This window comes from Danio rerio, chromosome 22 (assembly GCF_049306965.1).
Source record: "Danio rerio strain Tuebingen ecotype United States chromosome 22, GRCz12tu, whole genome shotgun sequence".
In the NCBI taxonomy this organism is placed as follows: domain Eukaryota; kingdom Metazoa; phylum Chordata; class Actinopteri; order Cypriniformes; family Danionidae; genus Danio; species Danio rerio.
In genome coordinates, this window is record NC_133197.1 from 9154800 (window position 1) to 9182595 (window position 27796).

Sequence of the window (27796 nt, forward strand, 5' to 3'; positions counted from 1 at the left end):
CGATTAAAACTGGCAAGGAAAATTCGGCAAATGCATCAACCAGCAGAACCTGGGAATAAAAAAAAGTAAGTACCAGCATCCTGGCAAGCCTCCAAAACTTCCTAGCAAGCAGACACAGAGTAACATTCTGGCAAGTCTTTTAAAGCAGGGGTCACCAAACTTGTTCCTGGAGGGCCGGTGTCCTGCAGATTTTAGCTCCAACCCTAATCAAACACACCTGAACAAGCCAATCAAGGTCTTACTATGTATACTTGAAACAACCAGGCAGGTGTGTTGAGGCAAGTTGGAGTTAAACCCTGCAGGGACACCGGCCCTCAGGACCAAGATTGGTGACCCCTGTTTTAAAGGAACACTCCACTTTTTCCATGCGGGAGCACTCTTAGCTTAACATTTTGACATTATTCCTATTTAAAGCTGGACTCTTTTGTAGTTACATTGTGTACTAAGAGCAACAAAAAATGGAAAGTTGCTATTTTCTACACTGATATGGCTAGGAACTATACTTTTATTTTAGCATAATAATAAAGGAACTATGCTGCCATATCATGGCTGCAGCAGGAGCAATTATATTACGCAGCACCTGAACATAGCTCCGAGAGTAACTCACCTGTCCTACGCCACACTCTGGCTCTGAGCTGGGATCAAACCAGTGATTCTTTCTATGAGAGGCAAATACTTTACCACAAGGGTGCCCAATCATGTTAATGGCGATCAATCTTTACAGATCTTGCAAAGTTCAGCTGCCACCTTGATCAGACGCACCTGTCTTTAATTACCCAGTGCTCCTTCAGATTCTACTTAGTTGGTGTAGGTTGTTTTTGATCAAGGTTGGAGTTGAACTCTGCAGGACGGTAGATCTAGAGTAGGGGTGCCCAAACTTGGTCCTGAAGGGCTGATGCCCTACGAATTTTAGCTCCAACTTGCCTTAACACATCTGTACGGATGTTTCTAGAAAGCCTAGTAAGAGCTTGATTAGCTAGCCCAGGTGTGTCTTATTGGGGTTGGAACTAAACTTTGCAGGACACCGGCCCTCCAGGAAACGTTTGGGCACCTTTGATCTAGAGCAGAGATCATCAAACTTGTTCCTAGAGGTCCGGTGTCCAGCAGATTTTTGCTCCAACCTTAATCAAACACACCTGAACAAGCTAATCAAGGTCTTACTAGGTATACTTAAAACACCCAGGCAGGTGTGTTGAGGCAAGTTGGAGCTAAAGACTGCAGGGGCATTGGACCTCCAGGAACGAGACTGGTGACCCCTGATCTAGAGGAACAGGAATGGGCACCCCTGCTTTAACAAGTAGGCAAAAAACCACTACCTCTAGTGTCTATGGCTAGAGCACCTTTTTTTTCAATCAGAGGAATGAGGTATTCCTGCACATCACTTTACTAGCTGACCTCCATTACAAGAGTACTAAGTCCTTCACTTTCACCAATAGTTAGAATCTGCGTAACATGATTGCACCAGATCACATTAGTGCCCTTTATTTAGTCACGAGGTATTGAACATTGGGGATAAAAGCAAGCAGAAGTTGTCCCTGTGTGCATGAGCCTTTAAAATAACACAGATCAGAGTTCTTACATACATACACTTAAGCAGCCTCATAGTAATGTCTTAAATTAAATTCAAACTGAAACATCTTAGCAACACCCTAGCAACCAACCACTTGTTTTGAGTAGTCTGTGTTGACCTGAGTATTCTTGGTTTGTCTTTGTTTTCCTGCAGGAGAACACATCACAGTGTGGCAGCGCTCACTCTTTACACTGTCCGCTGCCAGCTCTGCTCTTGGTTCAGTTATTTTTGATTTACCTCATTCTACGATCGTAATCCCACTGCCTTCGGTGTTCCTGTTCCCCATCCGTACCATGTTCTGGTCCGCTCCTGACATCCTCCTGGTTTTCCGGCTCTCTGTCTCATCGTGAGGTGCATTCCAGCTGTGTGCCGTTACAGCAGAGCATGATGGGAAACGTGTCTTAGTACCCCCCCCCTCAAAAAAAAAAAACTGTCTTAAATAGTTTCATATTTATATTTGGGAAAAACATGATGAGAATCTTTCTGCTGCCGTGAAGTGTTTTTTGCTTGCCAAATCCAAAAACAGGAAAGGACCTGGCGTGTTTTTTTTTTTTTTTTTTCCAAAATACTGAAACAGAAATTTTAACTGTTGTTATCACAATCTCGCATTGTGTTAGAGTCTTGCTTTGTTCTGGATTTAGTGCCAAACCCTGATGTTTGTGGATGTCCAAATGCTGGGGATGCGCAAGTTCTGTTCAAGTATTTCGTTCGAGGTTTTCCTGCCAAAAGAGAATGCCATATCATCGCAAACTTCTTCGTTTAGGGGAACTGAGTTTTAGATTGCATTTAGTTTATTTACAGCTTTGTCGAATGTCTTAAAGACATATCTTGTGTATAAAAACTGCTGCCTGGTTTGTTACCCAACAGTGCCTTGGCGCACTTGTCCGAAAGGACCAACAATAGCACTGGAGGTGGATTTGACTGTCCCTGAATGAATGCTGGAGAAAGATGTAGTATTGAATGTTAACTTGAATTTGGTTTACGGTGTAAAGCCCACAGTATACTGCACGTTTTATGTGAATGCTACGGTTAGCATAAAGTGCGTGACATGACTTTTAGCATCAGAATAGTACTCTTGTGCTGTGCTTGCAACAAGCAACTTTTATAAACACAGATCGCACATTCATTTTGAATTGTTTTTGTACTGCACAGTTTGTCCACAAGGTGGATTTGGGGTGTTCTTTTACAGTCAGAAAACGATCGAACCGAAACACCAAAATTTAATTTAAAAACTTTAGAATTTTAAATATCTACAAGGTTAGTTTAAACGAATGCAAATGAGTTTTTATCACTCATATCTTTTCAAGAGGAAAAGTTCTGAAGGAGGAAAGGAATGAATGGTACTAATGAAGATGAATGTCCGCTGTGTAAAACATACTCCAGAATAGTTGGCGGTTTATTCAGCTACATTCAGACCAATTAATTATTTGTGAGAATAACTTAAATACAAAGTCAGTGAAATGCACACATAAAGGCGAATTATTGTTGTGTGGTTTCAATAACGTGTAATGTTCAACGCCTTGACCATTACCTCGTAAAATTTGCCTAAGTTGCAAAGTATATGTAATTGAACGCAAGTGTAAAATCCACCTACAAATACATTTAGTCATTTGGCAGATGTTTTTTGCAGTTCGATATACAATTAAGGAGAAAACCTGAGGTGAAAAACATCCTGTGAGTAAAGTAGAGCTAGTGACACTAATGCACGTTTCAAATCCAAGCAATTATATAGAGTGTACTTTGGAAGGCTGTGCATTCATTTGCATGTACACTAAAGCTCCAAGTATACCCTGCTGTTTACATAAACATGCTGTAAATTATGTCAGAGCACCAGCAAATTTTTTACTCGATTTCTTTGCATTTCCTAGTTTGGAGAGAAAAAGCGCAGTGGACAATGATGAATCTTTCGAATGCGCATGTCGAGCACAAAGCAAATGAAGTATACTTTACAAGAGTGTGTGCATATGCTAACTAGCATGTAAAAAAAAACATGAAGTATACTTTGGGCTCAAGGGTGAATGTCACCAAACCTGGCGAAAGTTTGTACTGTATTTTACCCCAAAATCAAAATGGAAACACATCACAAAGAAAGCGAAGAATATTTTGAGGATCATAATGTTTTTTAAAAAGCACACTTTTACTTGGAAATACATTTTATTATTGGTTTTAAATTACGGTAGCATTTAGTATACTGCCTTAAATTGTGGTTATTTATATTATTAATTAAAAGCACATGTATTATGCTATCGTTGTAATCCTATTTTAAGCACCATTAAAGTAATAATAATGATAACAAAGCACACTTTTGTTCACTATTGTGTTAGTGTAATGGAAGGAAACACTTTCGTTAATATAATGTGAATTTAAAAATCATCAATTTTACTGTAAAATAGTGAAATTCGATGAGCCGACTGCAACAAAATCCTACAAACACTCTTTATTTTTGAGCACATAGAAGATTTTCTGTTGATTTTGGGGTGATTTCTTGTGAGATTCGTTCAGTGGCGTTCAGTGTGGTTTTTTTTATTACACATACCGATTCTTATCTTCAGAAAGGCACTCAAATGGTTTTAACTTTTTTCCGATGTAAATACGGTTTTTCCACACTGAGTTGATCTAGTGTGTTTTAATGAATGGAATGCAAGCTGATGTCTCGCCGTCCCGCTGCATGCTGGGAAAAAAACTACGAAAAACGCTATTAAAAATTCGCATTGATTTTCCGAATAGACACTGGACCCTTAGAGGCATTTGACGGACCAACTTTATCTCCTTACAGAGTTCGTTGACGCTATCGAAGGGTCAATATGTGTTTATTTTAAAAGATACAGTATGTATATTGCTTGCGAAATGTATCAAGTGTGAGTTTTCCGACGCTTTCATGCTTTTATTGAAATGTTTTGTTTTTATCGCAGATGTTTCGTTGCTTTTCGCTGATTACGTATTACATTTCAAAGGTCGGTTTAGACTAAACAAAATAAGTTAAACGTCTTTTTTTATTTAAAAAAAAAAAAACATGGCCACACTAGTACTTCCAAATGAATCAGACTGGGATTCTTCTGAACTGGACTGAAGGGATTTGGCTTGACGTGTTTTGTATCGTAATGGCTTGAGCAATACTTTGAATTATGTCGACTAATGCAAGCGAGTGCTACCGAACTATAGTGTAAAAGAGAGCATGAAATCAGCATTGAGCCGCTTTATTTGGATGACTTTGGTTCAGGCTTGTCTTTGAATATCGGCTCTATGTTTGTATGTAAGCTTTGAGCGTTCTAACAGTATTATTTAATGCCGATAAGAGTATTTATACTATCGTCTTTATGTAAAAATTCTTTCTGTGTTACATTGAATTAACTGCTGTGAATAGGAATGTTTTCATTTTGTTTTGTTTATGTTTGTTTCTTTTACTTTGGATGTTCTGCCGATGTTTGTTAACTATGTGAAAGGGATTTTTCTTCCCTTTCTGCGGTCTTCCATATCACTTCATTTTGTACAGATGGCACAAATTTATCAAGAAAGGCTAACTTTGTATCATACTGTGTCATTCACTTCTGGGAGATGTTTATATGAGAATTGGTGAGATAAAGACATTCATATTTTTCACGTCAACTGGGTATGGATGTTTATTTTTATTAATGTCGAAATTTGTTTGGTTGTTAATAAAAGAAAGTAGGTTTTTATTATTACAAGCATCATATTATATGATTGCTGATACAAGTTTAATGTTTTAATCCTTTCCTGAATGAAATGTGTATTTCATTCATTATCTGTTAACATCATAGCATCACGCAGTCGCTGCAGTTTTGTCGGCTGCACATCCATGATGCGATTCTCCCATTCCACCACATCCTAAAGGTGCTCTATTGGATTGATATCTGGTGACTGTGGAGGCCATTTGAGTACAGTGAACTCATTGACATGTTCAAGAAACCAGTCTGAGATGATTTACACTTTAAAACACGGAGCGTTATCCTGCTGGAAGTAGCCATCAGAAGATAGGTACACTGTGGTCATAAAAGGATGGACATGGTCAGCAGGTAGGCTGTGGCATTGACACGATAATTGGTACTAATGGTACTAATGGGCCCTGAAAATATCCCCCACACCATTACACCACCACTACCAGCCTGAACCATTGATACAAGGCAGGATGAATCCATGCTTTCATGTTGTTGATGCTAAATTCTGACCCTACCATTCGAATGTCGCAGCAGAAATCGAGACTCATCAGACCAGACAACGTTGTTCAATCTTCTGTTGTCCAATTTTGTTGACCATGTGCAAATTGTAGCCTCAAATTCCTGTTCTTAGCTGACAGGAGTGGCACCTGGTGTGCTCTTCTGGTGCTGTAGCCCATCTGCCTCAAGGTTGGACGTGCTGTGTGTTCAGAGATACTCTTCTGCAGACATAGGTTGTAACAAGTGGTTATTTGATTTACTGCTGTCCTTCTATCAGCTTGATCCAGTCTGGCCATTCTACAGTAGATCATCAGTTTCTGAAAGACTCAGACCAGCCTGTTTGGCACCAACAACCATGCCACATTCAAAGTCACTTAAATCACCTTTCCGCAGCAGATCGTCTTGATCATGTCTACATGCCTAAATGCATTGAGTTGCTGCCATGTGATTGGTGGATTAGAAATTTGGGTTAACAAGCAGTTGGAGAGGTGTACCTAATAAAATGGCCAGTAAGTGTCTCTTTTTTCAATGTATATATATATATATATATATATATATATATATATATATATATATATATATATATATATATATATATATATATATATATATATATAAATATATATAATATATATATATATATATAAATATATATAATATATAAAATATATATATATATTTATATATATATATTTATATATATTATATATATATTTATATATTTATATATATATTTATATATATTTATATATATATATATATATATATATATATATATATATATATATATATATATATATATATATACTGTTTTTCAATGTATGTATATATATAATGTGTTTATTTGTACATTTATTTGATTATAAAGTATTTCTTTCAGAGACAATAGGTGGTGTTCACCTCTACGCATCATCATAATTTTTGCTCTCATCTCATTGACCTGGGACTCTGCAGCATCAGCAGGACCTTCTTCCTTGGTAAAGGTAAAAAGATAAAAGCACAAACAAGTCTTCTTTACTGATATGGGGTACCTTTTTGGTGAGTTTTTTCACTTTTCTTTTACAACATTTAACAACCTCATATCTTCATTGCCGTCTTGTGCATCATTAAACAGTAAAAGGTGTTTAAAATGAAAATAAGAACAGAAAACAAACACTCATGCATTATAACAATACAATATTACCACATCATTGTATTTTGCTTTTGTTGTTGAATCCTATTTATTTTTCTGGATGAAATATTATTCCTCTTACTTTGGCAGGATTTTTTTTATATGTAAAAAGTTCAATAGTATGAGCTCCCTTAAGGATTTTTTTTTTTCAATTGTCTACAGAACAAACCACTGTTGTCCAATGACTTGCTCATTAGCATAGCTTGCCAATGTAACCTAATTAACCTAGTTAAGTCTTTAAATGATGCTTTAAGCTGAATAACAGCACCTTGCAAAATAACTAGTAAAATATCATGTATTGTCACCATGGCAATGACAAAAGGAATTACGTAAGTATTAGAAACTGGTTATTAGAAAGGATTACATTTAGAAATGTGTTGGGGGAAAAAATTCTCTCCATTAAACAACTCAACACGAGAATTCAAATTTCACAGGAAGCCTAATTGGTCTTCAACTCTAAGTCCATTTGAAAAAAGTTTCACCTTTTGTGATCAGGGTTGAGGCGTAGTGTGAGTTAAATCCATACTTTGCTGATGAAGCACTTGAACAACAATTCTAACACCTACTCTGCCATTGTGTTTTTGTTCATGCTTGCCTTTAATTAACACCTCGCCTAAACATTTACCATGTGTGTGTGATGTCATCGTTTTTAAAGACTCATTTTCAGGTGTTTTTGAATGAACGCAACGTTTTCAAAAATATATATAATTGTTTGTAATTCATTTTCAGATTTAAAGTTGTGTCCCAAATGATGCACTTACACACTATACACTAATTAATTCACTCAACCCTGTAGTGTAGAGTTTAGTGTCTTCCCAAGTAGAACACCAATTATTTCCCAGCGACATTTAAGTTTTGCTCATGTAGCAAAAATGGTTTAGCTTTCGGGTGCACATGTTGGATTACTTTATTCATTTTGGATTGTTGAAACAAAATTTTCCTACAAGAGTAATTATATAGTCTCCACCAAATGGAGAATGCGGTTATACTCATGGCAAGTATTGTTTGGTACTTTGGTCATTTATTTCAATGATTTGTCAAATGTCATCAGGGAAACGGTATGACTTTCCGCTTATTAAAAAAACATTAGTGTTCCATATGGAACGACACTACATTCTATGCTGTTGAGTGTGTAAGTACATAAGTAGGCCTGCATAGTGTGCCATTTGAGACGCAGCTTACGTTAAGCTGCTTTGACACAATCTACATTGTAAAAGTGCTTTAGAAATGAAGATGACTTTAATTGAATATCTTTCATGTGGGAGAATTTTGCTTTCCCAATCCGTAATCAATAATCAATCCAACTTCAGGGCCTGAGAGCCCTTCTCCTTCCACTACATGAGTAAAACTAAAAGCATTGTCTGCATGAAATATCCAACAATCCTCACTTATGCTTAACGGTTGAATCAGTGCATCATCCTGGTATTTAGAGTGCACTTCTTTTTAGATTTTTCAAGCTGAAGGCACTACTTGCACTATGTATACTACAAGATGCCATAGAATAGTGCATAAGTGTTCGATTTGGGACCTTTTCTTGTAAACCGGAGGTGTCCAAACTTGGTCCTGGAGGGCTGGTGTCGTGCACAGTTAAGTTCCAATCCCAATCAGACACACCTTGGGCTAGCTAATCAAACTCTTGCTAGGCTTTCTAGAAACCTCCTTGCAGCTGTGTTTAGGCAAGTTAGCGCTAAAATCTGCAAGATACCAGCCCTTCAGGACCAAGTTTGAACACCCCTGGTGTAAAAAAAACAGCCAAAACGCATGAAGTTTCCCATTTTTTGTCTGAAAATGTTGTCGTGTAAACAGCTCCTAAAATCCTAACCTTTCTTTGCTGGTGTGTGTTTTACCATCTTCACTTTTGCCAAGGTGAGCTCTGGGTCATCAATATCTCTCTTCAGCTCACATCGTTCATCCTCCAGTCTCCTCTTTTTTGGCAGTCGCTTTAGCATTGATTTCCTCCTTAAATCTCTCTGCTGTCTCTGAGAGATTGGCCTTGAGCTGGATCTCACTCTTAATGAGCCCTTCACTTCGCCTTCAGGGCCAGATCCAGTCTTCTACAGAAGAGGCTTGATCTTTAAAGTGTACTGCACCTCCTATAGTGTATACTTGGAGTGTTCACATTTGTACTCGGATCAACATCAGTGGAGGGCCAGAGTTTCTCTGAAGCGCTCTTGAGGTCAGTGAACTGACCCTCTGGAATAATGCGCCTTCATTTTATACTTTTTATTGCAGAGTGAAACTTACACAGGAATGCACTTCTTCAACTCTTTTGAACGCCTCTGCTTGAAATTACCCAAGTGGATTCTACTGGGGAAACCTTTCTATTGACCTTATTTTGCAATGCGGAATTGTGATTGTTTTAGAATTTCTTATTCAGTCATCTGTGGAAGAAATGGCAGAAAATGCTGTAGAACTACTTGCTGTACAAACAAGTGTGTTAATGAGCACACACAAAAAGTAGAATAATGTGATAAGAAAATATCAGTGTGCAACATCAAACAGCAGAACAAGTTGTTTTTGACGTGTAAAAATCAATGGAAGTGAATGAAACCTGAAGTCTCGAGTCGAAAAGATTCCAATAGCTGTGCCCGCTTGTAGGTCAAAAGTAAAGTCAGTAAGTTCTGATATTTTGTAACAAATCCTCACCCCTGAGGTAATCAACTCTGCATCAGATATCAAATCAAAATGACCACCAGCTTCCAAAGCTCTGTTAAAAACTGACACATTTGACACTTCAGGGATGGAGTTTATTGTGAGTCTTGGACTTGTTGGGAGTCAGGTTTTCCAGGTTTTCGTGTGGGGTCATTAATTAGCAGTGGTGGTAAGAGTAGTGACTGCAGGTTGAAAGAAAATAATGCTGTGATCAAGAAACTAAAAATGTACTTAAGTACACTCCTTAAAGTCACCGTGAAGCAAAAGTTACGTTTTTTGTCCAGTATCATGACGTACATTTACTTGAAACGGTCCTGAAATAAGCAAAAAAAAAGAAGTAGGGTGGTGCATAATGGACTTATTGAGAGCAAAAACGAGACAACCACTGATAGCCCGCCCTATATGACTGATAGACCCGCCCCAAAGTACTGATCGATACCCCCAAATGACTAATAGCCCTTCCTTAAGGGACTGATGACTCCACCCTAAATCATACCTGTCAGCACTGGGATGTGAAAATAAGGGATACGCCCATCATAAAATCACCCTTATCACCCCTAACCCATCCCACATTTGTATTTCACATTTGAAAATTATGTGATATATATGCATCATATATATAGTGTGTGAAGTTTGCATGTTCTGCCCATGTTGGTGTGTATTTCCTCCTAATGTTCCAGTTTACCCCCCAGTCCAAAGATGGGCGCTATAGATTAATTGAATAAGCTAAACTGGCCGAAGTGTATGTGTGTGAATGAGTGCGGATGGTTGTTTCCCAGTGATGGATTGCAGCTGGAAGGTAATCCGCTGTGTAAAACATATGCTGGATGAAACACACCTTGAAAGGAACCACTTTTTAAACTCTGTGACCAATAATAGGATACATTTTTCTATCATGCTCTTTGGTGTATCAAAACTTGTACTAAGTAAAGAAGTGGGTCATTTACTTTTATAAGAATGTCCTACAGGCTTTATTCTGAACACTAGGTTAAGTTTGTATTTGTGGCTCTGTTTTGCCTTTGGTCACAAACTCATTTCTGACCTTTACTCTGGAGCAGCACAATGCTTTTAGATTCTCTGTAATGTTGAGGATCATACCTGTAGGTGATTTTATTAGTACAGTCCTTTTTATATGAACAAAGCAGACTTTAGAGAAGTGTCTGTATTGTTCCGCTACAGTAATTTATCATAAATAAACGCTACAGTAATTTATCATAAATACAATAGTGTTTTTGACAGTGTTTTAGTGTATAACTTTTAAAACTGTTTGTTAACAAATGCTGCAGCATACTGTGGTATTAACTATTTTAGACTGATAAACTTTATTAATTACTGTAATATACTTTAGTTTTTACTATACTAAATATTAAAGTAATACACTCCAACCATTTGTTTATATTGCTATATTTGGTGTATTTCTATAGCATTTATAAAATTACTACAACATTCATTTATTCACTCATCTTCCTTCGGCTTAGTCACTATTTCCGAGGTTACCACAGTGGAATGAACCGCCAGCTATTCCAGCATCGTAGGTCTATTTAATTTATTGCTTTATTTGTGGCACTTTTCTTCCAGAATGTGGCTAAAATATGTGCAAATAAATGTAAAATGTGTATTTCCTCTGACCTCGTTGACTTGAGGGAATTGTTATTCTAGAGTTGTTTGGATTTTCATAAGCCTGCCGATGATTTGCGGCAATGTTTTGATCCTCAGGCGACCCCTGGTGGACATACGAGTATAGATTTTTTCGCTATTATTTGTTTTAAGGAGTCCATATTACACTGTATATATAAGTATTGAATAATATTAAATAACAATATGTACTTACTATGTGATTATGGTTTCGATAAGGGTTAACCCGGTGCTTTTAATTATGCATAATTTTGTCATACAAAATTGTCTTTTTTTTTTTAGAATGGCTTTTTTTAGTTTAGCCATTTGTATTTTACCTTCTGATCAAAGATGGTATCTGTTTACAGTCATTCCTGCACCAGATGTTCAGCTAGTGTGAAATGGTGCAATATGAATAAGTCATCATTATTATAATAATTCTAAATAACAGTTTTTAGCATTACAAAACTATTAAAGCTGTAGGTTCAATTGGGCTAAGGACAAGGACACTGACAGGGTTTGTACAGTGTTAAATGTTTTAATAAAGAAAAACAATCTGAGAACCAAATGAATGACATATTCCATTACACAATAACTCACAGAAATCAGGGCATTTTAGAAATCTTTGGGATGAAATACTTTTTATTTACTGTATTTATGTTTTTATTTTAGGGACAGATCATGTACGTTTTAGGTAGAAAGTCCCATAAAACATTTTGCTCACTGCTGAATATTTAAATAACGAAATTTTAAAGCAGTCATTTTAGGCAGATTCAGGCACACCATTTGACATCTTGAAGGAATACCCTGCATTTGAAAAGAACAATAATGCTGTGTAAATAAGAATGCTTAATTAAGAGTAATTATATTAAACTGGTGAAAGTAATTCAATTATTTGTTTTAAACAAACGCCTGTAACTGCATCTGGATTTTTTTATTTTTAATTATTATTTTTAATTAATTAATGAATTTTTTATTGAATACAAGAAAAATAAAATCTCTGCATTGAAGTGAAAATATATTTTATTTATCTATTATTTTGTGTATAAAGAATTACAGTTTAACACAAAAATTAAAAATAAGATCGAAAGCAGAATCATTACCAGGGAAATACAGAAATATATATTTTATAGAAAAATTTAAATCCTATTTAAATAAGGACGATGAATAAAAAATAATGTTCCAAAGAACTTTCCACAGAAGTTCCACAGAAGAAATTTATTTTATTTTAAATATTTTTTTATTGAATGCTTGAAAAACATTAACAACAAATGTCATCAATCAAACAACAACAATCCAGAAGTTTTCAGTCATTTAGTCCAAACATAAGTGCCAAACCCTTCATCAAAATACACTAATACATTTTAATTTTAGAAGAAAGGGTTTACAAAACTTGCTCTTGTGAATATTAAAATTGGCCAACAAAAAATAAGGTTTATAAGTTTTGTTTTTCCTTTTCACATTCGTGGAAACCAAAGATAACATTCTTATATGTAAATTCAAAATCTGCCTTCACATAATGTTTTATGAAATCAAGAATATCACACCAAAATGTCATTGAATGAGGGCAATTCCAAGAAGTTTAGCCTGAATGCAAGTAACTCCGTCTGGAACATCGCGTCATTTAGCGGCTGCTTACGCCTCCATCTGTAACATCGCGAGACTAAAAAAAAAAAAAAAAAAAAAAAAAAAAAAAAAAAAAAAAAAAAAATCTGTAACATCGCGAGACTTGTGTCAGCGTGACGCGAGAGGCGAGCGGGAGCAGGAAGTGGAGTGTGAGATGGACGGTGTCGGTTTATGTGCTAACAACAAACAGAAACAAAATCAAATGCTGCCGAATAAAATGCGAGGCGAATTTACCAGAAACCAGAGAAAAGACTCCGAGGTAAGAATCAAACGAATATGTTTATGTACTTTTGGACTGTATATTCGGTAAACGGATGCGGTCTGTTTTGACAGAGCAGTGTTAGCATCAGCATCCAAAACATGAGAGAATTCATTAAACAAACAAGCTCGAAATATGAAACCAGGATTATTAATCAAATAATTTAATTTCATGTAACCAATGTATAGTTGTTAAACTTTTAAAATGATCAACAGTTAAGTTAATGTCCATTATTGATAGAGGCGTTGGATGATTGACAAACAAAATCTGTTGTGTTGTGATTGAGGTGAAGTTTGTTTTATATTTGTTCAGTGACACACTCCCTATATTGTTTACCACGGTACTTTAAATATTAGGTGTGAAATCACATGCAGTGTGACTTCAGAGCAAGATTATTACGATTTAATTGACTGTAAGTTAAACAATGTTGTACTTTGTTAGTCGTTGTCTGCTAATATGATTTCACATTGAGGTAACGTTGCTTTTATATTCGTGCATTGTGACTTTCTATTTGGTAATATAATTTCTGAAAAGTATTACTTGGAAATTGTAAATAGGGAAATCATATTAGCAGCCACTGACTAGCAAAATACAACATTAACACTATTTAATTGGTTGTGAATATTGCAAGTCATATTGCATGTGATTTTACACCGATTAAAACCAACTTTACCTCAACTGATTTCATTTCACTATTAAGAATGTGCAAATAATTATTTTCTGTAATTATATGAAAAAGAAGAAAGCTTTAATGCACAGATATAAAACCAACTTTTCCCCCAATGTGTTTGTGTTTTTAGGGTTTATCAGAGGCTCCTGATCTGGAGTTTGAATATTCAGATGCTGATAAATGGACAGCTGAATTATCAGGTTGGATCTACTGTAATAATGCCACATAAAACTCAAACAGCCTTCATTATCTTCATATTTCAGACTACAAAAACATGATATTTCTTCTGTATTAAATTCTGTCTGCAGAGTTGTACAGTTACACAGAGGGACCAGAGTTTCTACTCAACAGAAAATGCTTCGAAGAAGACTTTCACACTCATTGTAAGTGTTAATCACTTTTTTTATAATTTTTCCTTGATTGTTTTGTAGTTACGCGCATTCAATTATCATTACTTGTTTTGTATTGATAAGACACATTTTTGGCTACTCTAAATCGAAATATGAGCAACTCCATGCAAATGTCAACCTTGCCATGAACAAGTTTTCCCCATATGTCACATCCGTAACACTGGAATTGCTCATATACTAAATCTCAAAATCATCTAATGGAGTTTGGGTTTCCTGCTTATGGCAACTTTGGTTTGCTTAGTTGGTGTAAAAAAATGTATTTATTTTTTATTTTTTCAGATTAAATTTTAAGTAGCTTGTGTCTGTTTACTAATGTAAAAGTGAAATAGATAAATGCACGATAAAGTGTTTTTAACGTCTTAACCCTATACAAGTATAGCGTAATTTATAGCATTCAACCCTATTTAAGTCTAAAATTGGATTCTTGATAAAATAGTCTTAAATTTTACTGTAAAATAAATTTAAATTTAAAATAGCTTAAAATGGGCACTTCAATGAATCAAACAACAGAATTTCAATTCTCATATTTGACGAAGTGCAAAAAGCTGTATAGAAATAATCAGAAAAGCAAATGTTTTTTGTACAGTGCCCGATCAGAAGTGGACCGAGCTGGATTCGGTTCAGCGCAGAGCTCATGCCATGCGTCTGCTGGACGGACTGGAAGTGATCGGGAGAGAACGCCGCTTAAAAGTGGCTCGAGCCATCCTGTACATGGCACAAGGTGAACTGTGCTTCATCATCTTCATTCCTGCTTTGATTTGATTAAAAACAGCTCAAAAGTTGGCACACTACAGCTCCATAATAGCCAATATTTAAATTCTCACTCATTAGATTGTATAAACACTGATTTTACAATGTTTAGTTTTAAGTGTGTGCTTATATCTGCAGTTTACCAAAAGCCCTAAAGTCATCATCTCTCTTCTTATCACTGGGAAAGCAGTAATGATATACATCAGGTCTCTTTTTAATGCTGTTCATCTGAAAATTACAATTAAAGATGGCACAATTTAGCATAGTTTTAGCATTTTGTATCCACAGTGGTGCTGCGTTTACTGTAGGAACAGTTACAGCACCAGTAGGGGGAGCAATCAGATTACGTCATCAAAAATAACAGCAGCCTCCATGGTCCAAAATAAATGCTGATTATTTTTTTTTTATAATATAAAAATATTGTGTGTGTTTTCTACATATTTCAGAAGGAACAGTCGTTTACATTATATTAAGACATACAAGTCTCCAAAACAATAAAAATAAAATAATAATAAATATAAGATTTTTAGCTATTTTTGGAGCCCACTTTGAGTTTATGAGCTTGTATTGAAATATTGAGCTTTATTTTTTAAGATGTGGAGCTTTTTTTGCTTTTCTGATGCGTGTCTTTGGACTGAATTTTCATATTGATTCGATTGAAAGCCCAGAGTTGATGATCTCTGAACGGTGTGTTTTCAGGAACATTCGGCGAGTGTTCTTCAGAACTGGAGGTTCAGCACTGGATGAGGTATAACGTCTTCCTGCTGCTGGACGTGGGAGCATTTACTGCACTTGTGGAGCTGCTCAACATGGAGATCGAGTGAGATAAACTGCACAGATTAGATATAATATTCATACTAGACATCAGTGAGCTTACAAAATGCATATCTGTGTTATTGTCCTTCAGTAACAGTGCAGCCTGCAGCAGCGCCGTCAGAAAACCTGCTATTTCATTGGCTGACAGCACCGACCTCAGGTACAACACCATGTGCTACGTGCTAACCAGTAGTCAAATAGATAGGGATGTTTATTATAGGCATTTACATAGTTTGTAGTATATAAATCAAGCCATTGATTTTTGATATAACTCATTTATTTACGTTTAGTATTCTAAGCATCAACATTTTCAGCTGTAAAAAAATGTTTTTGTTATTTATAAACTTTATATATTATTTTACCATTTAATTGAACTTTTTTGTGGACCTAAATACCTATTTTTTTGCTGGATTGTATTTCATTTATTTACCATAAACCTAAGTATAATTGTATTTTTTGACAAAAGAAATATTAACATATATACATATCTTAAATATTATGCATTTTATAATATATTTAGGGACTATAATTTTTTGAACAATGTAAAAAATCTCTAAAATGTATTTATTTTGTGAAATTACCTATTCATTTATCCTTTGAGGCAAAACTAATTTAATCAAGATTAGACGTGTGTTTTAAAATTAAAATAAATGAACACATGACATTCGTTTTATTGTAATATTAATTATTTTAAGTTGATTGAGTATATTTACTGTAAGTGTGTGCATCATTTATTTATTTGTCGTTTGTAATTTGTTTTTAATTAATTTAATTTTTTATTTACATATTTATTATTTATTTTATTATTTATATTTTTAAGAGGCATTTCTAGTCCATAAACCCGTTCATGCGTGTGTTTTCAGGGTGTTGCTGAACATCATGTATCTGATGGTGGAAACCATCCAGCGTGAAGAACCCACAGACAGCCCAGAGTGGAGGACCATCAGAGAAACGTTCAAGTCTGAACTTGGTCAGTTTCATAACAATATCTGGAAAATGATGCTTTATTTTTTCAGTTTGAGTGAATAAAATAACTCAATCATATCCTGTCAGGTTCTCCTCTCTATAACCATGAGCCGGTCTCTGTTATGCTGTTTGGGATGGTGACCAAGTTCTGCAGTGGCCACGCGCCTCATTTCCCCATGAAGAAGGTCCTGCTGCTGCTCTGGAAGACCATCCTGGTGAGACATTATTTTGTCTCTTATGCATCTGCTGCATAAAAACATGCTGGATAAGTTGGCAGTTCATTCCGCTGTGTCCACCCCACATTAATAAAGTGACTAAGCCGAAACAAAAATGAATGAATGAAGCAGCCAAGCATATAGTGCATTTTCAAAGTCACTGCACTGTTTTCAAATTGCACCATTTTTTTTTTTTAAATCTTTTAGCATATTCAAAACAGAAAAGGATAATACAACTGAAGTTAAACATGAATAGCATCCCCAATATATCATGATATTTGTAAATGAAGACGTTCCAAATCATTGAAACAGAATTAGCATCATATTAATGTATTTCCTTCATCTGTGTGTGTTTGCTTCTTCATCACAGTTCACTCTGGGAGGGTTCGAGCAGTTGCAGTCCTGTAAGATCTCTAGACGGGCAGCTCTGGGTCTCCCTCCTCTGCCGGAGGACAGCATTCGGGTGGTGCGAAGCATGAGAGCCGCGTCTCCACCCGCGTCCGCCTCTGACCTCATCGAACAACAACAGAGACGTGCCAGGAGGGAACACAAGGTCAACACATCACAAACATTTCATAAAGCAATAAATAGTGCTGGAAAACAAGTCATCGCATCCAAAATATACATCTGTATTTACATCATATGTGTGTGCACAATGTATATTTGTTAATTATATGTAAATTTAGGAAATGTTTATTTATATTTATTGGTAAGATAATTATATATAATGACAATTTTATATAAATATTGTAATATGTAAAGATTTGTTATATTATTGTGTCTTTATATACAGTTTCATATACAATTCCCCCAATCACTGTTTATCAGAATAATTTTTTCAGCACATTTCTATTCATATTTTTAATAACTAATTTCTAATAACTGAATTCTTTCGTCTTTACCATGATGACAGTAAATAATATTTGACTAGATATTTTTCAAGACCCTTCTATACAGCTTAAAGTGACATTTAAAGGCTTAACTAGGTTAATAAGGGAAGTCATTGTATAACAGTGGTTTGTTCTGTAGACAATAGAAAATTAAGGTCTAATAATACTGACCTTAAAGTGGTAAAATAAAAAACTGCTTTTATTCTAGCCAAAATAAAAACAAATAAGACTTTCTCCAGAAGAATTTTTTTTATAGAAAATACTGTGAAAAAAAATTCCTGCTCTATGAAACATTTGGGAAATATTTTAAAAAGAAAATTCACAGGAGGGGAAATAACTTTAATGTAGCTTCCCACACATAGACTTGTATTTAAATAGCCACCCAGGTATATTAACGGTATATTTAGTGACACATCAACTATTATTAACATCCTTTTCACTTTTTGTATCCGCTCAATATAACCAAACATCCGTGATTAAGTAGTAGAAAATGTTCTCTCATTTACCAGATTCGTTCTATGCCCGCAAGACCTGTCAACAATCGTGCAGACAGTTTTATGTGCTCTTCAGACCCACAGAGACGCACATTTTTGGGACTTAAAAAATTTGTCCGGCCCAGGTTTCTAAATCTCATAAAATGTCCGGCATTCAACTTTTGGTTTCACTTTCTAAAGTTTGTATGCATTTTTGCATTACTTTTTTATTAAAGACTACTCTCCACCTGGTTTCAGAGCTGACAGTGCACACACAGCCACGATGCCGAGAGGAAAAAGAAAATAATATTCATTAATATAAATGACTTTCCCAGTGATGAGTTGCAGCTGGAAGGGCATCCGCTGCGAAACAGATGCTGGATAAGTTGGTGGTTCATTCTGCTGTGGCGACCCCAGATTAATAAAGAGACTAAGCCGACAAGAAAATAAATGAATGAATCTAAACGACGAAAAACCTTACTATATACTCGGAGAGGACAAAATGACATCTAAACTGACTGTCAAATATATGTTTACCATTAGTAATGTTTAATCAGCGCTTTTGCCTTATTTACAAATATCTACTCACTTTAATCTTGCAGTTCTGAGAATTTTTGGAGATATTGTCTGTTTTTATTAACATTTCTGTCATTTATTTCTCATTTGCTGATTATTTTATTAATTTGATGACGTTAATACATTGCACAGGCTATTTTTTTATACATATCTAAAATGATTTGGCATTCAAGTTTGCTTTGAACTTGTTAGAGAGAGAGAAGCAGATTTGACCTGTCAGTGGATGCACATGACTCCTGAATAGTATAAAAGTATTTATTTTTATTTCAGTCTTTTTTAAATTCACTTTAACCCAGTGAAAAGAAACATTATTATAATAAATACTATTATTATTAAAAATGAAATTATGTTTTGCTTGTCGCATATAGTTAACTATTTATGTGATATGGTTAAATGGTGTGTTTCAATCCAGCTAACATCGCAAGTATATTACAAACCTGTGGGAAGCACTGAACTGTATGTATAAAATACAAAAATATGTTGATAAAAATAGTTGCATAATAAATATTGAGGGCAGTGGGTAGCGCTTCACAACAAGGTCACTGGTTCAAGCCTCGGCTGGGTCAGTTTGCATTTCTGTGTGGAGTTTGCATGTTCTCCCAGTGTTCGCTTGGGTTTCCCCCCGGTGCTCCGGTTTCTCCCACAAGCCCAAAGACATGCTCTATAGGTGAATTAGGTTAGCTAAAATTTCCGTAGTGTATGTGTGTAAATGAGTTTGTATAAGCGTTTACCAGTGATGAGTTGCTGCTGGAAGAGCATCCGCTACGTAAAACATGTGCTGGACAAACTTTTATTTTGGAGGTATTGTATCACTTCACAGCACCCATTATGAATAAAAATAAAAATGATTTGCACTTTTTTTCCTCCAGGCTCTCATAAAGCAAGACAATCTGGACACATTTAATGAGAAGGATCCATATAAGGCGGATGATTCTCATGAAGATGAGGAGGAAAACGATGATAATGACAACTCTCTGGAGGCGGAGCCTTTCCCTCTGGAGCGTGATGAGGTCATGCCTCCACCCATCCCTCATCCGCCTACAGAGAGAATGTGTTTCCCTAAAGGTCTACCCTGGGCTCCTAAAGTCAGGTACTTCATTCAGTTTAGTGTGCCTCAGCTGATGCTTTCCTCAAGTTCAAACTCATATCTGTTTGCTTTTAACAGGGAGAAAGATATTGAGAGCTTCCTGGAGTCCAGCAGGAGTAAATTCATCGGTTACACGCTAGGGAAGTGAGTGAGTTTGTTTCATGTTGCTGAATTGTTTATTTGCTGAGAGCTGCAGTGATGATTGAGTGTGTGTATTTGTGTTGCAGTGATACAGATACTGTGGTCGGTTTGCCCAGGCCCATACACGAAAGCATCAAGACTCTCAAACAGGTAAACAGCCATTCACCTCAACATTGACTGATTAACATAACTCCACTCCTCCTCATGAATAATTAATGTATGTTCAGATCATTCTTTACACTTAAGCCAAAATAAAATAATTATATGAAATTTAATTATATGTATATAAAAGAATTAATAAAATGATACAATATTTTATATTATTATTTTTAGTATAATAATAATAAAGTAAAATTATAAAAATATTAGTAACAAAAATATCTAAAATAAATAATAAAATAATTATAATTATCATATATAATTACATTTTATACCGTAATATTAATAATAATAATTTAGTATTTAAAATTAAGTCATATTAAATATTCATAATTCATGTTTTACTTTTTAAGAATAATGAACACTTTCTTGTATTTTAAATAGTAATATTAATATAAAATAAGTATTAGTATACATTAATACTAATATATATTATTAATTTACAATATAATACAATCTTATTAATTATAAAAACAACCAAATTTCCCATTTAAAATGTAAAATTTAAATGTTTAAAATAATAATAAAAAACTATGTTCATAGATCAGTATATTGTTTAATGAGCTAACTGTTTCATTTTTAGGCTAATGCATTATATTAAATCTGTGTTTCTCTTTGTCTATAATTCATTTATTAATGTTACATTCTAGAGCTGCATGAAAAATCTGACATTGCGATATTTTTTTTGCCATAATATATAGGGATATACAGTAAATACAATTACACCGAATGATCTGAACTTTGTTTTTTGGGTGAATCTAATAGTTTTCAAGTACAGTAATTGAACAATCGAATCTAAAATAACATCATCATCATTGTATTAACAATTTTAAAAAGATATATAAATATCATTATCTTTTAATCATTATTTATATTGATATACATTTCTTTTAATAGATAATCTAATCCTGCAATATGACTATTGGAGACACGCATTGTGATATCAATGCTCAAACGATATATTGTTCAGCCCTATTAAATTCTCTTATTCACCATTTTGTAAAAGCAGTAATTAGTTTCAGCAAACTGAGATATGTTGTGGGTTTTACACAGGTTGTTACTAGATCAGATATGGATGCAGCCGGAAGTTAACAAGAATTATTTATATTATGTATTAAATTTCCCATTTATTGTATTTTATTAACATCTGCCCCCACCCCAGCCCTAAACCCAACCGTCACAGTAAGGTAAAAACAGTAGGTGTACTAAGTATTATTTATGCTATCTATTAAATTATTCAATACATTTTTAACGCCTACCCCCACCCCAATACTAAACTCAACCATCACAATACTGTAAACATATTAATTATTCTTATACAGTGTTGTAAAAAATGCTACTATATTTATTTCCCACTTCCGGCCGGCTAGACTTTACCTTTCACACATCTTCACTATAGTAAAATCATATATTCCTGTGTATATATTCATATGTTGCTCTACTGAAATGCATTAGTTTTCTGTTGAAATCTACATTGTGTGTGTTTCAGCACAAGTACGTGTCCATCGCTGAGGTGCAGATTGCTAAAGAAGAGGAGTTTCAGAAGACACCTCTGTCCGGCGTGAGTCTCCAATATACTCCATCACACCCGCACAACCACCTCTGATCAAGAGTAACAAACACTGTGTTTAATTTCAGGGTGAGGAGGAGCTGGAGCTGTGCGCCACAGAGCTTCTCTATCAGGGCATTTTACCCAGTTTACCACAGTACATGGTGAGACTCGCACTGCATTTCAGCTGTTATCTCCAGAACTGGATAAATGTAGAAATTGCCGATATTTTTGACCAATATTGCAATTATGATTTAATGTTCACTCAACAAAAAATAAATAAACAAAACATTATTTCAAGAGTTCACAATTAGATACTGTTTGACAACTTGTTAGTTAGCAGGTTTGGCATGCTGTCCCGGGAGAGAACCCTGAGCTCGGAGATAGTTGAGCTCAGGGCTCCCGCCAGGTCCATAGAGCATGTGAGGGGAGTACGAGATCAGGTGTTCTTGAGAGCTCCCCTCGGCAAAAGAGGAAAGGAGGAGAAGTGGTGGATGGGGGTTTCTTCGGGAAAACGAAGATAAGGGAGTAGTTCTTAGCTAGGTTACTTGTAGTGAGTTTGGATCGATCTGATTGGCTAGCTAATGAGTGTAGATGAGTGGCCAGCTGCAGTCAATCATATCACGTGCTCCTCTCGAAATTAGTTTGTGAAACTTCATTTGGTATGAATAGTGCAATAATAGTCTGTAGTGTAATTCAGACATCCAAAATATGTACAGTTGGTGAGCCTCCTGCAACAGGGTTGGTAAATTAATATCCAGCTTCCTAAAATAAATTTTACACAAATGTTGAAGTTGTTCATCCTGTTAGTCCTCCTAATATTGTTAAAACAAAGAGGTTGTCAGTTTGTGCAAACTTTTCATCTGCTAATATGATGAAATTCAAACAGAAGATGATTACAGTAATTACTTTGCATCAACAATAATTAATTTTAGCAATAATTTGTGTAAAAACAAGAGACAGTTCATTCAAAAATGAACATTTACTCACTGTTTACTCTCCAAACTTGTTTGAGTTTCTTTCCTCTGTTAAACACAAAATAATGTGTTTTGAAAAATGTTGGAAACCTGTAATCATCGACTTCTACAGAAAGAAAAACAAATACAGGTTTCCAACTTTTTTCAAAATATTTCTTTGGTGTTAAACAGAAAAAAAAAACTGTTTTGTGACGAGTGAGTAAGTGATGAAAATGTTCAGTTTTTGTTGAACTGTCCCTTTAAGAATACTGTTAGTTCAATATATCTCCACACTCCGCCGCTAGATGGCGCTGTTGATTAGCGTTATTAAAAGCGAAAGTGCAAGTGAAAATCAAAAGTGCATTATAGGACTATACAATATAATTATATTAAATATACATAAGGCATCATAACTGTCTAAAAATATCCATAACCTGATTCTTCTTTTATAGTCTGACATTCTCACATCACATGACCACAATGTAGTTAAGTCTGTAGTGTAATTCAATGTTTCCCAACCCTGTTCCTTAAAGCACACCAACAGTACACGTTTTCAACCTCTCCCTAATCAAACACACCTGAATCAACTCATCAGAACATTAGAAGAGACTCCAAAACCTCAATTGAATGGGTCTAACAAGAGTGACATCCAAGATATGTGCTGACCACAGTGCACACAGCCTTTGTGGTGTAAAAAATAAGATTTTTAATATTGTTTTATTATCACTGCGAACACTATGAATTCTTCATCCCTCATTCTCATGTTTCTGCATTCAGATCGCTCTCCTCAAGATCTTGTTGGCTGCAGCTCCTACATCCAAAGCCAAGACTGACTCCATCAACATCCTGGCCGATGTTCTGCCTGAGGAAATGCCGTAAGAGGGATTTTTATTGTATTTCAATTTTTTTTATTAACAAAACACGGATCATCCAGTAGCATAAGTCACATCCACCTCAAATAATATGATGTAAAGAAGTGTTATATATAAAAACACACACAAGAAGCAAGATACATATCTACACAGATGCTAAATACAATATATTAGAAGATGATCTGAAAGAGTCAAGTGACTGCATTTAAAAGTCACACTTTGATTCACTCAGAGTTTGTTTCTGTTTGATGCTGAATCAGTGAGTCATTTAAACACAAACCCCCTCCTTTATCATCTTAGTTGCCAGAGCAACAGTGAGCTGGTGTCATAAGATGCTGTAAAATTATCCTCAGGTTATTAATATTCAATACATTTTCTGTGAAATACTTGTCTGATCACATACATACATATACTTGAAGTAAATAGCAACATTTTTCTTTTGTAGTTGTCTTTTCCCGTTTTAATTTAGTAATATTATGTAACACATATGTTTATATGTATATATTTATGTCTGTGTTGTTATTTATTCTGTTACTTTACATACTAAATAAACTTAGGAAATGTTACAACTAGCTAAAATATAGTCAAATTATTTTTAAAAATTCAAGTAATTCAACATTTATTTTGTTGACTTTTTTATGCTAATTTTAAAATTGGTCTAAAACTGAGTAAAATGTCACTAAACTGCTTAAACTAAATGAAATTATTACCACTTACCATAGATGCATCTTTACTAAATATTATTGTTGGGTAAAATTCAGTAGAAAATGGACATTATTTGGTGTGGGGTTTTTTTTTTTTATTTCCCTGTAAACTAAAATCTCACTAAACTGTAATTACCACATTTGTTGGCACATCTTTAGTGAAGTCGTGGACACTTTTATTGTTGCTCTGTGAAATCCTGTGGGCAAAAATCAGTCATTTCAGTAGAAAGTGGACTGTGTGTTTGGTGGCAAAAATTCACTCCAAAATATCCTCAACGTTATTTTGACACTTTGTTTTGTTTCCCTCCAGCACTACGGTTCTTCAGAGTATGAAGTTGGGTGTAGATGTGAATCGCCATAAAGAAATCATCGTCAAAGCCATTTCAGCCATTCTGCTGCTGCTGCTGAAACACTTCAAACTCAACCACGTCTATCAGGTACTGTTGAAGTCTGAATTATTAGCCCCCGTTTATTTTTTTCCCCAATTTCTTTTTAATTGAGAGAAATTTATTCCACACATTTCTAAACATAATAGTTTTAATAACTCATCTCTAATAACTGATTTATTTCATCTTTGTCATGATGACAGTAAATAATATTTGACTAGATATTTTTCAAGACACTTCTATACAGCTTAAAGTGACATTTAAAGGCTTAACTAGGTTAATTGGGTTAACTAGGCAGGTTAGGGTAATTAGGCGAGTTATTGTATAATGATGGTTTGTTCTGTAGACTATTAAAAAAATATATAGCTTAAAGGGGCTGATAAATTTGACCTTAAAATTTAAAGGGGGCTAACCATTTTGATATTAACTCTACGTACACACACACATTATTTAAGGCAGTTTGCTATGAGCTTGTTTGGAAAAGAGATATAAATAGCTCACTTTTTGATAAATCTTACAAAATTAGTGATAATTTGGGCTTCACAGTGTTAGTAAATGAGCTGTAAAAGCTTAATTGATGAGTAAACTGATTCCTGATTTGTTCTGCAGTTTGAGTACATGGCACAGCATCTGGTGTTTGCTAACTGTATCCCACTGATCCTCAAGTTCTTCAACCAGAACATCATGTCCTACATCACTGCTAAAAACAGGTGAAACCCCTAAAACATTCACTGGTCTAAAATAATCCAGATGAAGTCTGCACTTTTTGAAACCACAGTTATTTATTTTTTCATGTCATGCATTATGTCTGTCATCTCTCTTTTGCAGTATCTCAGCTCTGGATTTCCCTCATTGTGTCATTCATGAGCTTCCAGAACTCACAGCGGAGAGTCTGGTAAGAAAAAGACCTCAATATGACTAATTACAAGTCTTTAGCAGATTATTTGTTGACAGTTGTGTGGTATTGTCCTGCCTCCACTCTGATCAGATGACTAGCTCAAAAGTGACACAGATGAGTGACAACAACAGAAAACAAACACTCAGCTCAAATAAAAAATGCTTTAGTGGACACACATTTAAAGTCTTATATAGCTTTTCTATGAATTAGGATCTTATATAGGCTGCAAGTCTTAAATTCATTTAATCATGGCATTTTAAAAAGGATTTTCATGAGGAGTTATTTCCCTGTGGTTCATTTTAAGGTGAAGCATAAGTGTAATTTCTGCATTGATGATGTTTAGTGATGTGATTAAACTTAATTATTACAGATATCCACAGTTGGTTACGTCTGTGATACAATAATAATGTGTAGTTAGTAGCACCATCTAGTGGCAGTGTGTGATGCCGTCCAGAGACTGGTTAATTAGGTGTGCAGCAATTTTAATTGTACTATTTAACATCACTAAAAGGCAGTTTTGCAAATATAAACCTGTTTGATACAAAACAATACTTTATATCACATATTTATATCGAGAAGACATTTTTATGTCTCTGATCTGAAGGTAAAAAAAAAATCCATACTCAAGTAGAAATCAGATGTATTCAGTCTTAAGATACATAACAATTCAGTTAGAACAGTGTTTTCCCTTTGCTTTTGTTTTCCTTAATTTTTTTTTTTAGTTTGTTTAAAAAATTATTTTAAAATAAAAACAAACAAAAAAATCCTCCTAAAACCTGCAGAAATCATGCTAATGTATGTGTCTGAGTTGTTTGCTATGTCTTGATTACAGGAAGCCGGTGATAATAATCAGTTCTGCTGGAGGAACTTGTTCTCCTGTATTAATCTCTTGCGCATCCTGAACAAACTCACCAAATGGAAGCACTCCAGGACCATGGTAAGACCCAGAGCAGGAGCAAGAACATCTCACGGCCCTCAACAGAGCGCTCAACTCAAGTTTTACTCTCTTCTAGATGTTAGTGGTGTTCAAGTCGGCTCCTATCCTGAAGAGGGCGCTGAAGGTCAAGCAGGCCATGATGCAGCTCTATGTGCTCAAGCTGCTCAAAGTGCAGACCAAGTATCTGGGCCGCCAGTGGAGGAAGAGCAACATGAAAACCATGTCGGCCATTTACCAGAAAGTGCGTCATCGACTCAATGATGACTGGGCTTACGGAAACGGTGAGGCGGCAGTAAAAAAAAAAAGAGGGGGATTTCATTTAACTGTGGTCTTCACTATATAATTCATTAAGCTGACTGGAGTCTATCTGTGTAGGGCCTTGATTAATGAATGTGTCCTCTGTGTTTCTGACAGCAGATCTGGACGCTCGGCCGTGGGATTTCCAGGCGGAAGAATGTGCCCTGCGTGCAAACATCGAACGCTTCAACAGCCGCCGCTATGACAAGAACCAGAGCAACCCAGAGTTCCTCCCGGTGGACAACTGTCTGCAGAGTGTTCTGGGACAGAGGATTGACCTTCCTGAAGACTTCCAGATGAACTATGACCTCTGGCTGGAGCGCGAGGTCTTTTCCAAACCCATTTCCTGGGAGGAGCTTCTTCAGTGAAAATAACCTTCACTCCATCAACAACACTACACTTGCTAGAGTCCAGAAACAGGGACCAGTTCCTGACTGTGTAAAATAACGGCCCGTCTGTATTAAACCTGCAGTTTTACCCTTAGAGAGGAACTTCATTAGTCAGAGGTGCTAAGAGCTCTTTTTTATGTTTATTATTATTTTTGCTGCTTTTGATTATTATCTGTTCCTGAATATTAAACCTGATGATATCGTGAAAGACTGTAATTATCCTGTATGAGTGTTCTGATGTGTTTTCCATTGTATGGCTTCACATAGAAGTTTCAAATGCAATACAATCTTATTCCTATCCGAACTTGATTGATTGTCATTATTATTTTTTTATGGCAAAATTAAACCACTATTTCTCTCACACATGAATGAATGTATGCAAGTATGAATGATTGCATGTATACATATAAACTTATGAATTTGTACATTAGAATAAGCAAGCATGCATGTATAGAAATGTATAAATGCATGCAGCAAGAAATAACCATGAATGTATAAAAGGTATGGATGTGTTTATGAATGTATACATTTATGTGGATGAATGAATAATTGTATGTGGATGGATGAAAAAAATGCATGTGGATGAAT

The 27796-nt window shown here is 35.2% G+C and overlaps 2 protein-coding genes across 7 annotated transcripts in view; both read left to right on the forward strand.

The window, feature by feature from the left end:
* The window catches only part of cacna2d2b (calcium channel, voltage-dependent, alpha 2/delta subunit 2b), a 52690-nt gene extending 47514 nt beyond the window's left edge, over window positions 1-5176 (forward strand). For 4 of the 5 annotated variants that reach the window (XM_009296110.4, XM_009296111.4, XM_009296112.4 and 1 more), the window contains one exon: window positions 1724-5176. In XM_009296110.4, coding sequence (XP_009294385.1) covers window positions 1724-1825 — 102 coding nt within the window. In that variant the 3' untranslated portion in view covers window positions 1826-5176. The remainder of the gene's footprint in view (window positions 1-1723) is intronic. The other variant, NM_001089420.1, reaches the window with a different exon arrangement.
* Window positions 5177-12915: 7739 nt separating this feature from the next.
* Window positions 12916-27512, forward strand: strip1 (striatin interacting protein 1). Of its 2 annotated transcripts, none has more exons than NM_213521.2 (21): window positions 12916-13067; window positions 13868-13937; window positions 14046-14120; window positions 14734-14868; window positions 15597-15717; window positions 15805-15873; window positions 16577-16683; window positions 16767-16894; window positions 17265-17447; window positions 19703-19923; window positions 19999-20064; window positions 20148-20211; window positions 21710-21781; window positions 21859-21933; window positions 23503-23600; window positions 24612-24738; window positions 25297-25397; window positions 25516-25582; window positions 26418-26522; window positions 26599-26803; window positions 26940-27512. In NM_213521.2, exons 1-21 carry the CDS (start codon window positions 12963-12965, stop codon window positions 27185-27187), a joined length of 2442 nt encoding a protein of 813 aa, NP_998686.2. In that variant the 5' UTR covers window positions 12916-12962; the 3' UTR covers window positions 27188-27512. The 2 variants fall into 2 exon arrangements, with proteins under 2 accessions (NP_998686.2, XP_009294388.1); XM_009296113.5 differs by having other exon boundaries at window positions 12940-13067; window positions 26937-27509.
* The last annotated feature ends 284 nt before the right edge of the window (window positions 27513-27796 follow it).

Bases quoted from the DNA above. Each gene is read 5' to 3' on its own strand.
- strip1 (XM_009296113.5), top strand. From the start codon at position 12,963: ATGGACGGTGTCGGTTTATGTGCTAACAACAAACAGAAACAAAATCAA. The intron at 20,065-20,147 runs GTGAGTGAGTTT...TTTGTGTTGCAG, and splicing joins ATCGGTTACACGCTAGGGAA to TGATACAGATACTGTGGTCG. The intron at 26,523-26,598 runs GTAAGACCCAGA...ACTCTCTTCTAG, and splicing joins GGAAGCACTCCAGGACCATG to ATGTTAGTGGTGTTCAAGTC.